A 10558-nucleotide genomic window follows, 5' to 3' on the forward strand; every position below is an offset into this window, starting at 1 on the left:
GCTTCAGAATATCTAATTGCAAGTCCACATCACAATTTTCTTAATATTCCCCTAATGATAAGCACTTAAGCAGTTTTTTATTTCCCTTACTGTAAATAGAGCTATTAAGGATGCTTTTTAACTGAAATCTTGGTCTGCATTCCAAGATACTTTCTCAGGATAGACTTCTAGAGAGATAGAATTTCAGGGTCAAAGACTGTGAACATTTATGAGATTCTTGGCTCACTGCCAAAGGGACTGTGGCTTTGGGTAAGCTTCTTTTAGACAATCTCTGCCTTAATTAATAAAATAAAATGCATATACATATTTCTTTGATTAGTAATTCAGCGGCACATTTTTTCCTCTTAGAATAATTTTTCAATGGCAGGTGATTCATAATAAGTGGGATAAACAAGTTAAAGAACTTCCTTCTACCTCCCTAGGGGGGAAGCTGCTGTGGGCTGCCAAGAATTCCAGTTCAGTTTGGCTGTTGAAACCCTTCAGCTTTGTTATTTTGAAAACCGAACATGTCTGTTTGTGTGTGGGGGGAACCTCCATATGTTTTGCATGGTACATTTCAACAGGGTATTGGCAAGGACAGGAAGACTGGTGGTGGAGGCTTTCCATCATCACACATTAGCAACGCCATCTCAGTGCTGGCTACTCCTAATAGTTTCATGAAGCAGGGAGGCTAGGACTTTTCATTCCCTTTTCACTGATGAGAAAATGAAGACTCAAAGAGGGGAACCTCCCCATTCTGCTCCATGTCAACTCCCAGGAATCAGCTCATCTTCATTAGCTACTGACAAGCAACGGCAAGATGCCAACAAGGTCACTTCCACTGTCAGATCACATCTGGGCCTGGCTCAGGCTGCTGGGAGTGAGGTGAGGGGGCAATGGTGAAGCCTAGCCTGGCTCCAATGGGAGAATGACAGAATCAATTAGCAATGGCTGCCAGGGACACAGGGAGTGGGAGGGCTTTGCAAGTGCCCACTACTGCCCAGGTACCCAGTAGTGCCCAGCTGCCAGTATTGCTCAGGTATGAGTATTGCACATAGGCTAGTATTGCACAGGTGCCCAATGTTGCTCAGGTATCGGTAGTAGCCAGATGCTGGTGCTGCCTATTTGCTAGTACGGCATAGGAGCTGGTATTTACAAAATAGATGGAGCCTGCCCCCTTTGGAGTCTCCAAGACCCCATTTTTCCTCTCCAAGGAAATGAGAAGGTTGGATATAAGTACACAGATTGGTTGCTCTGGCCTTGTCTGGCACATGTCTGGTTATTTTGCCGGACTTCAAGCATAGCATCTTTACTGTATCTTAGTCGTATGTGGGCCAGGAGGGGTTCTGGCCTGAGGAAGGCTTCAGAGCTGAGCCTTTGCCAAGTAATGAAGTCATAGATGTCTTCCTTCTCTGCCCTCCTGTCTCTGTTCCGCCTTGCCACACAAACTCGCCTCAGCACCCCATTCTGCTCTTTCACCTCCAGGCTCTCATGGTCAGAGACAGGATGTGCAGAGGCTTACGATTCCCACTGTTTCTTCTGTGCCTAGAAGGATGTGCGTGGCAGAGGGCTTCGCAATGTTTCATCCTGAAGAATAAAACTTGAGTGGTAGAATTTATGACTTCCTTGGGGTGGAAAGTTTGGGTAGAATGCCTTCCTTGAGCATCTCAAGTGCCCTACGGGCAGGCTTTAAGAGGTAGCCCTTCTGAATCCTTTGTTTTCATTTCCCCTCTGGGGTTCTAGTCAAGTATCTTTTGTCCCAGAGGAGGTGCAGATGTGACTGTAGGATGCCAAAGACCTTGATTCATTCTTTGCAGATTTTTAGTGACAATGGCTGATGAATAATCTAGATCTACAAACCCAATAAATCTGGTATGAACTTCTGCTCCAGGGGCTGTAGTGTTCTATGTGCACGGCATCCCATAACCAATGAAGAGTCAAGTGAATTCATAATTGTGTCAAAAGAGAATTTTGCTTTCATCCCAGTGGATCTGTTACAAGATGCTTTTCCCTATCTAGGCCTCAATAATTTCTAGGCCATCTTTCTCCCTAGAGTACACCTCTAATTCATCTTCAACACTGGCTACCAATGTGATTTGCAAACCAGACCACATCTACACCCCATTTCCTCCAGTAAGTCCCTCCAAGGGGTCTCCATCACTTACAAGGCAACATCCAGGCTCCACAGTATGATGGCCAGGTCCCTTATTATCTGGTTCTTTGCAGTCTCTGGGTCCAGGCTCCTCCTCCTTCACTTCTGCACAGACCACATGCCCCAGGAATAACAGTGCACCGGCAGTTTCTGGACTCACCTTTATTTCTTTGCATTTCTGACCCTTATGACCAGCTGACTCCTTCAGAACCAGGCTTAGAATTCTTCCTCCTAGAACACTTCCCTGGCCTGTTAGACTCTTCAGTTTTCTTCCACTGTGGACCCCATGCAACCTGAGGTGTTTTTAACACATTTCCTGTTGTCCTGAGTGCCCTCCAGGAAGTGGCAGAGCCTTGCTCACCCCAAGTCCCTGACAGTGTGCCTACTGTGTGGTATAAACTCAGGGGACATTTGTGTCACTGCCTGGATGCTGAATTCTGGATGTTCACCATCCTTTTGTCCTAATGTCTCCACTTGTTACCCTTAAAAGACAATGTCTGATGAGCAGGGGCTGTGAACTAAAAGAAGGGGTGGCCTGCCCATGGGGCATCCAAAGGAGCCCCCAGAGTGCTGTATCTTTGGAGAGCTGAAGGCAGAACTCTTTCTTACTCTTTGAATTGGGGACAAAAAGAATGATTTCAGCTATCTGAAAAACAAAAGGTGGCCAAAGTGTTTGGTTTAAAGTTAAAGACTGGGTGGGGGGTCTGCATATCTAAAGCACCCTCTGAGATCTATAATGTTGGTGAGAGAGACCTCTTGGTCACTGGGTGACCTTAGAAGTAGAAACTGGAGAATTCCATCGAGCCTTATTGTCAGGGCTCTGGATTTATGAGTTCACCTATGAACTGAGACATTCCCACAGTGTATACCTCTATTTGTTCCTGTGACAGCAAACCAATAAACCCCACAAAACCTGCAGCCACATCTCTCAGGGATTAAGAAAAGGATAGAGAAAAGTTTTCTCCTTGAAACTCCCCTATGTGCCTTAGGAAGCAGAATATGCTTTTTGGTTGGCTGGTGACAAGATGGGGATACTTCAACACTTACTCAGTAATTATTGAGCTCTCACGGGCACCAGGTACTGTTAGGCAGTGCCTACCTTGTTGGGGTAAAATGGTCCAGGGGTCTCACAAATTTCTCACATCTTGTGAGCCATGAACTGGCTGCTCTGGACTATCTTTTCAAGGATGTTTGTATAGCAAACAGCTTTGGAAGATTGACATGGTGTCTTTCTCCAGATCAGAGGGGCAGGAATGCTTACTGTCCATCAAAGGAGACTCTGGTTCTCTTAGCTCAGGGTTCTTCTTTTGGAAGTCAACGTACCGTGTGGACAAGTGTCCATTGGGGACCACCCACACTGCCCACCTGGGGATAGGGAACAGGAAGTGACCACACAAATATGCTGATGTTCATGCCCTTGCTGTGAGTAAGAAAGCCCTCTGTCTTGTGTCTTCTATCAGCACATATAGAACTTACAGGCTTGGCTTACCTCACCAGCAGGCAAAATCTCAGTTCCCTCACAGTTCCTGACAAGCTTATATCCTTATTGAATTTCATATTCAAAACAACCTAAAATTAAAATAGTTTAATCTTCATTTTGTGGATTAGAACTGAAGCAGAGAAGTTAACTCTTCTTAGGTCGCAGAGATAGTTAGTGCTAGAGGGGAGATTTTTGTTCAAGTCTGTCCAATTCCAGAACCACACCTTTCCATAACATGCTGACATGATTGCAGATGTTAAAGTGCCTGTAGCTTTATTCATGGCACTGTTCCGCTTCCCCCCACAAAACCCCTCAACCGTGAGTCATCTCTGTTGCTATGATGATAAGAAAGCTCAGGTGAGAAATGGAAAACAATTGAGCAGCATCTCTTCCAAAGGAACATAAACAAGATAAAACCATCAGGAGCTTCTTCCATTGAAGAAGTTCTTCTCTGATATTTATGTAACTGCTGGCTGGAACCTACTGTCCTTTCTTTTGACGAGAAGATTAGATTCCTTTCCCAACAAGCAGGATGGGCTCTGAGTCATGTGAATTTCAGACTGAGTAATGGGGTGGCTGGAGTAACGGGCATTCTCCAGGATGACAGATATCTCTACCCCATTGGCAGGGTTCAAGCCTTGACAAGCCTGTAGAAGCCCCATTGTACATTTCCACAATGCATTTTCGTCCTGTTTAATTTGATCCTTGCCTTATATTTTTGATAGAGAGTGACCAGTTTCTCTGGTAGCTTCCTATGACCTGTGGCACAAAACCCCATTTCTTAGCCTGGGGCTCAAGACCCTCTGTGGTCCAGCTCTAGTGTACTGTGTGGCCAACCCAAGCTCCCTTCCCCTCTGAAGGCTTCCTAATCCATCCCATGCCTTAGGTGGAGCCGGCCTGTCCTTGCTTGGTGTTCCACATTTGTCTCTTTCCTTTCTCTCATAGAATATGTAACACTTTGGGGCTATCTACACTGACATGTTTATCTTCCCCACCAAGGGGTGAGCTCTTGAGGCAGGGCCTGCTATGTCCAGGCATGCCCCTCATGTTTGTGGCTTGCAGCTATATACTCAGACACACACACACACGATCTCTCTCGGGATCTGAAATTTTATCATTAAATACTGTTATATTGGGGTTAAGCACTTTTTAAAAGTACAAATCATCCAAGGAGGATTAGTACGGATGTTTTATGAATGTTCTGACAAGATGTAAACTACCTGATCATTTTTCTCTTCGATAAGAGTGAGCTGGGTGGCAAGGTTTTTGGGTGCTAACACATGAATCAAGTGTGATCAACCTGAGAACACTTGCTGTCTTTATCTTGCTAATCAACCGGCAGAGGGCCAACAGCCCAGGACTGCAGAGCTGCCTCTGTCCCAGGCCAGCCCTTGCCAGGGATGGGGATGTTGGTGTAAGAGCCCAGGTTGTTGCTGGCAGAGACCTCGCCTGGGGTGCTCTGACCCCAGAACTGGCTCATTCCGAGTCCCTGAGTCCTGGTGCCACCTGCTCTGTTCCCATAAAGAGCCCTCACTGATTCCCTACAGAAGGAAGAGCTTCCTCTCTCCAGCCTGCTGGTCAGACAGGCTTGGGCTCCGATGCTCCCATGCCCATTAGATGTTGTGTGATCTCCAGAAAGCCCTCCAAGCTTTCTGAGGCTCAGTTTCTGCAGGTCTGCAGGTCTGAAGGCCACTTGCTTGTGAGGATTGTGGTGAGGATAAGAGAAACACGCATGAAGAAGGGGCATTGTGTACAGAGTGTGCTAGCTCCCCTTCCCTCTTCTTCCAGCCCTCCTTCTCTCCACCTGACCTGTTTTCTCTCCCCTTTTGGCCTTTCCTCTCCACTCCCTTCCTTCCTCCTTAATGGCATTTGGAGAATTGGTGTGTGCGTAGTTGTGCACATTTGCCCCAGTCCATATTTGTTGCAGACATGCTACACAATGACTCTATGCATCGCTGGGCAAGGGATAAATGATAAAGAAAGTGTGCTTCCTTTCCAGAGGGAGCACCATGTATTTGCACACCAGTGTGTACTGGATGCCTGTGGGGGTGTGTGCGTGTGTGCTCATTGGTATGAGGCTCTTGCTCACATCTGTACTTAGCCTGTGGCAGCTTCCTCCTGGGGACATCTGGATGGGCCACCTTGGATGACCCAGCCTGGCATATCCACATCACCCCTGCATCTCATTCTGGCTGGGCCTGAGGGATGGGAGTAGGCTGTGCTTTGGTACAGTTTTCCAGGACATTGGGTGGACTATGGAGGGCAAGGGCCAGGGGAAGGCAGGACCAGTTCTCAGAGAGCAGTCAGTACAGAGGGCTCAGGGGCTGCTGTGGAAGGATGGGGAAGAGCCACCGGCATCTTTTCCCAGCACAGACACCCATGGAAGCATCAGTGGGCTCGGTACTCTGGGCTCACCCTCTCCCTGCAGACTTTTTAAAAGCAAGGCATGCTTGCATGTGGATTCTGGGTGTCTCCTCTGTGCCCACTGGGCCGTGACTGTGTTCACCATCCCGGAAGATGAGGACATTTGTTCATATATTCTCAAAACCCTGAAGTGATGTCACAACAGGAAAAGATGTTGGCATTTGGTTAGTTCAGTGTCTCCCAAATGTCTTCCAGGGACTCTTAGCCCACAAGTTTGTGACAGGTGTTCTGGGAAGCAATGGGGTCTCTGAAAAAATACATTTGGGAAATGCTGCATTCACCCCCCTCCCCCCACACCCCAAGAGTCATTGCACACATTGGAACACTAAGGATGCCAGGAAGCCTCATGTGGCTTTAGATTTGCTTAATATGTCATTTTACATATTTATTTGCACCTGGGACACCCTTTCTTTTTGGCTGTTTCAAATTGGTTTATCACCATTTTGCCAGGCTGGTATTTTATAGATCATGCTTTGGGACACATGGACATAGCCACACCCTTGGATTTATAGGTGAAAAAGTAGTGGGCCAAGCTAACTCAGGTTACTCAGAGGAAGGTCTCACCTTTTGAAGACTGTCAGTTCCTTTCCTTTTATTTCCCGCCTCCCTACCCTGTTCCCATGGAAACTTTGTAACTTCCAGCTCTTTTGCTTGTGGCCACTCCTGGCAGGGAGAGTGATGGGGGACCTTTTTGCTGACTCCTCGGTATAGATAGTGCAGCCTCAAGAAACCTGAGTCATAGGGAGCTGAGGGCAGCCCAGGCTGCAAGCTTCAACTTGGACCTGCTCTGAGTGACTGTTCAGCTTTGTGGAGTCTTAGAAAGACTCTTACAAAAGAGGATGGTTAGTAAGTTCATCTTCTATCCTTGTTACTCATTATATTCATTTTAAATATATATATTCCTGAAACAGAAAGAGACAGAGCATGAGTGAGGAAGAAGCAGAGAGAGAGGGAGACACAGAATCTGAAGCAGGCTCCAGGCTCTGGGCTAGCTGTCAGCACGGAGCCCGAGGTGAGTCTGGAACCCACGAACTGTGAGATCATGACCTGAGCCAAAGTCAGATGCTTAACCGACTGAGCCATCCAGGCCCCCATAAAATGTTTACTTGTTTTTGAGAGAGTGGGGGGAGGGGGAAGGCCAGAGAGAGGGGAACAGAGGATCTGAACCAGGCTCTGCACCTATAACAGTGAGCCCTATATGGGGCTCAAATTAATGAGCCATGAGATCCTGGCCTGAGCTGAAATCAGACGCTGAGCAACCTGAACCACCCAGATGTCCCCAACTGTTTAAATGGCAGTTATTACTCCTCAGGAAAGAGGTGGTACAATGAAGAAGTTTCATTAACCAATACACATGCACCTCATATATAGCACTAGTGATTGACATCAGAAGACAGCACCAAGCACCTTACACATCTATTCACACTGTCAACCCTAACCCTTGGTACTAGAGGGGTTCAGAAGGAGTCCCTCAGGATGGGCCACTTCAGCATGCAGATTATTTTGCACTGGAAACAATTGGTGCCCATACGACTAAGGAAGAAACTCTGACCTTCCCCCAACTATCTAAAAGAATTTAGATAGAGGACCTACTCTAGGAAAGAAATTATCACCATAGGTAATTACTTTATAATATAACCAGAGGAAGTAGAGGGAGGAGTTTAGCAAAGTCTCTTTGTTAAAATTCCTCTCCCTGTCCCACTGTTTCTGAGGGGCCCAGCAAACATATGTTTACAAATAATTCCCCTTTTTCACCTTCCAGTGAATCACATTCCTTCCTTTTGAAGTCCAGACCCCTACCCCCTTCTCCTTAGTTCAGGATGGCATATATGCTTCATTTTTCCTGTCTTTGGAAACCCATGTTTATGTGGATTCCCAGGGCTTACAAAATTAATTTTGAATTTTCTAGCCAATTTGTCTCATGTCAGCCTGATTCTTAGAATAGCCAGAAGAATCTTGAAATGTAAAAGAAAATGTTGCCTCCTCAACACTACCACGGAGTCATACTCACTTGAGGGACAAGAACATTGAAGCCAGAAAGGTCAAGCAACTTGTCTGATGAAGGGGGATCCAGGGTCCAAACCCAAGGCAATGGCAGTCTGCAGTCTGTGCTCCAACCATGGTCATTATGGGAAGGATAGTTTACTCACAGTTATTTAACAGGACCAATATCTCTAATACCAGGCTTTAGAAAATTATCACTTCAGCCAGTGTCCTCACAGCCAGGATAACCTATTTCTTTTTTCTTTTTCTTTCTTTCTTTCTTTCTTTTTTTTTTTTTTTTACAAGTAGTTTATTGTCAAGTTGGTTTCCATATAACACCCAGTGCTCATCCCCACAAGTGCCCTCCTCCATGCAGGATAACCTATTTCATGAGGAGAATTCCACCTTTACATTTGTTTCTTGAAGTTGGTGCTTTTGTGGGGAAAAGAATGCTGGTCCCTGGGCCCTCCTTCCCTGAGAGGCCCAGAAGCCCTCTGCAGCATCTATGCTGGAAGTGGACGGTCCCAGCCCCACACATGCAGACTGTAGTGGAGAACACAAAGTCACACAGGTGAAAGGCAAGGCCTGGGTGGTGGTTATCTTTCCCCAGACAATTACAGTAATGCTGTTTGACTCTGAATGCTTGGTTACATTTCAAATTTATTTCCAATCATTTAGAGCTGGATCAATGGGAGACAAAGGTGCCTTTAGCTCTGGCACCTGCTGTTCCCCACAAATGTCAAGGACTGACATTTGATGCCATTATCCCCAGTCAGCTTACAGATGACTCACATCCTTGTTTCCCCAGCCCTCAGGCCCACCCACCCAGCAAGGACTTTCATACCATGCTGATGACAAACTGCACTGCCCAGGAGGACCCAGATTTTCTCCCTCTGGCAGAGCAAAGATAGGCCTCCTGGGTGATCACTGCGTCCCTGGGTGCCTGGGTCAGGCCTCTCCTGGCTCAGTTTCTCCTCCTTTCGTTTCTCTCTCACCTGGAGTTCTCAGGTCGGGTGCATATTTTGGGATGAGATGGGTGCTCTCATGGTCTGCCCGGTGATCCAGGTAGCAGGGTGGGGCTGTGGGGTGCCTCTTTGCTCGTGGACTTGAAGGAGGCATAGGGGGAGAGGAGGCTTGGTGCCCCTCAGATAAAGTACTCCTTTCTGTTGTCCCCACCTGTGTCCTGGAGGGAGGGGTCCTCCTGCAGGGCTGCGTCTGCGCTTTCAGCAAACTCCGTGCCCTTGGCCTCATTGGTGTGGTACGTGCCCTTGTACCCGTACAAGTAGCGTAGAATGATGACAAGGAGGCAAATCAGGATGATGGCTATTGCAGCGATCACACCTGCAGAGGGGAACAAACGCATGGCTCTGTCTGGGGCAGGCGTCTGGGACTGGGGTCAGGACGCACAGGGCTTGTGGCAGGGCAGACGCTGCTCCAGTCAACACTAGCCCCAGACAGGCTGGCTCATTCCCACCCTTCTCCCTGCCTGGTGTGTGCTTACCCCTATCAGCACCCATCAGTTACTCATCTCCCTTCCCTCCCCACTCCTTCCACTCAGCCTGGTGCAGACTGAGGCTGGGATTGGATCCCAGAACCCACACTTGCTCAGGGCCACTCAGTCTACTGAGGAAGACAGACTTCTGTGCATACTTTGCAGAGTCTACTACATGGGTTTACCTAAAACTGAGAAGTTCATGGCCTTGGGGCTTGTGGTTTTAAATCCAGAACAATCTCAAGTGAGAAGTTCCCTGGGGCATGAGACTTGGTACTAAAGTCAGGAAAGTGCCCCGAAGGCTGGGCCCTGGAGGCCGCCCCCTATGTACTGTTAGGGGGAACGAGACAGGGCCATGGGGAGCCCTTGGGACAGCACTTGGCACTGCTTGTCACCCTAGCTTAGCCCTGGCATGAACCCTGGAGGTGAAGGCTGCATGAGTTTGCCAGAGGAACGGGGGTTATCCAAGCAAAGGACTGAAGAGGGAGGGACTTCCGGAGGACACCGGGCCAAGGCATGGAGTGTGGGTGGCAGTCAGCCCTTCATGTGTTTGGACTCAGGAGCAGTTGGGAGGGAAGCTGGGTGGGGGGCCAGGTCACTCAGGGCCTGGGCGTGATGGGGGGGAGGGGGCCACTGGCGAGTTTTAGATGGGCTTAGGCCCCTCATGCAGCCTCAGCCTCACCGAGGCATTTGCTCTGAAGCCTCGGGTGGGTTCTCCCTTGGGCGCTCCCTCTGACTCTCCTGGCTTGGAGGCCCTGGACGGCTCACCTGCAATGATGGCGATGTTCACACCCAGCGTCATGAAAATGTCAGGCTCGACCATTTCTGTGAACAGAAGAGAAGAGCCTAAGCGGGGAGAGGAAACCTTTCCATGCTCAGCAGCATGTCTGCCCCACTTGCTCACAGGTGCACAGCCCTGTGAACGGGCCAGTGGACAGAGGGCAGTGTGTGTGTGTGTGGACAGGCTTCTCGCTCTGCCTGGCCACTGACCAGCCCAGAGAGGACGGCCGACCGGGTTCCGGCATCCCTGAGCCGTGTGAAGGACGGA

At 48.4% G+C, this 10558-nt stretch overlaps 1 protein-coding gene across 1 annotated transcript; it reads right to left on the reverse strand.

Moving 5' to 3' along the window:
- Positions 1-8660: 8660 nt before the first annotated feature.
- Positions 8661-10330, reverse strand: GYPC (glycophorin C (Gerbich blood group)). Its single transcript, XM_077766727.1, has 2 exons — positions 10279-10330; positions 8661-9359 (listed from the first exon to the last, which is right to left on the reverse strand). Exons 1-2 carry the CDS (start codon positions 10310-10312, stop codon positions 9163-9165), a joined length of 231 nt encoding a protein of 76 aa, XP_077622853.1. The 5' UTR covers positions 10313-10330; the 3' UTR covers positions 8661-9162.
- Between the last annotated feature and the right edge of the window lie 228 nt (positions 10331-10558).

The sequence above is a fragment of the Crocuta crocuta genome, unplaced genomic scaffold (genome assembly GCF_008692635.1).
Source record: "Crocuta crocuta isolate KB4526 unplaced genomic scaffold, BGI_CrCroc_1.0 scaffold5, whole genome shotgun sequence".
NCBI classification, from domain to species: domain Eukaryota; kingdom Metazoa; phylum Chordata; class Mammalia; order Carnivora; family Hyaenidae; genus Crocuta; species Crocuta crocuta.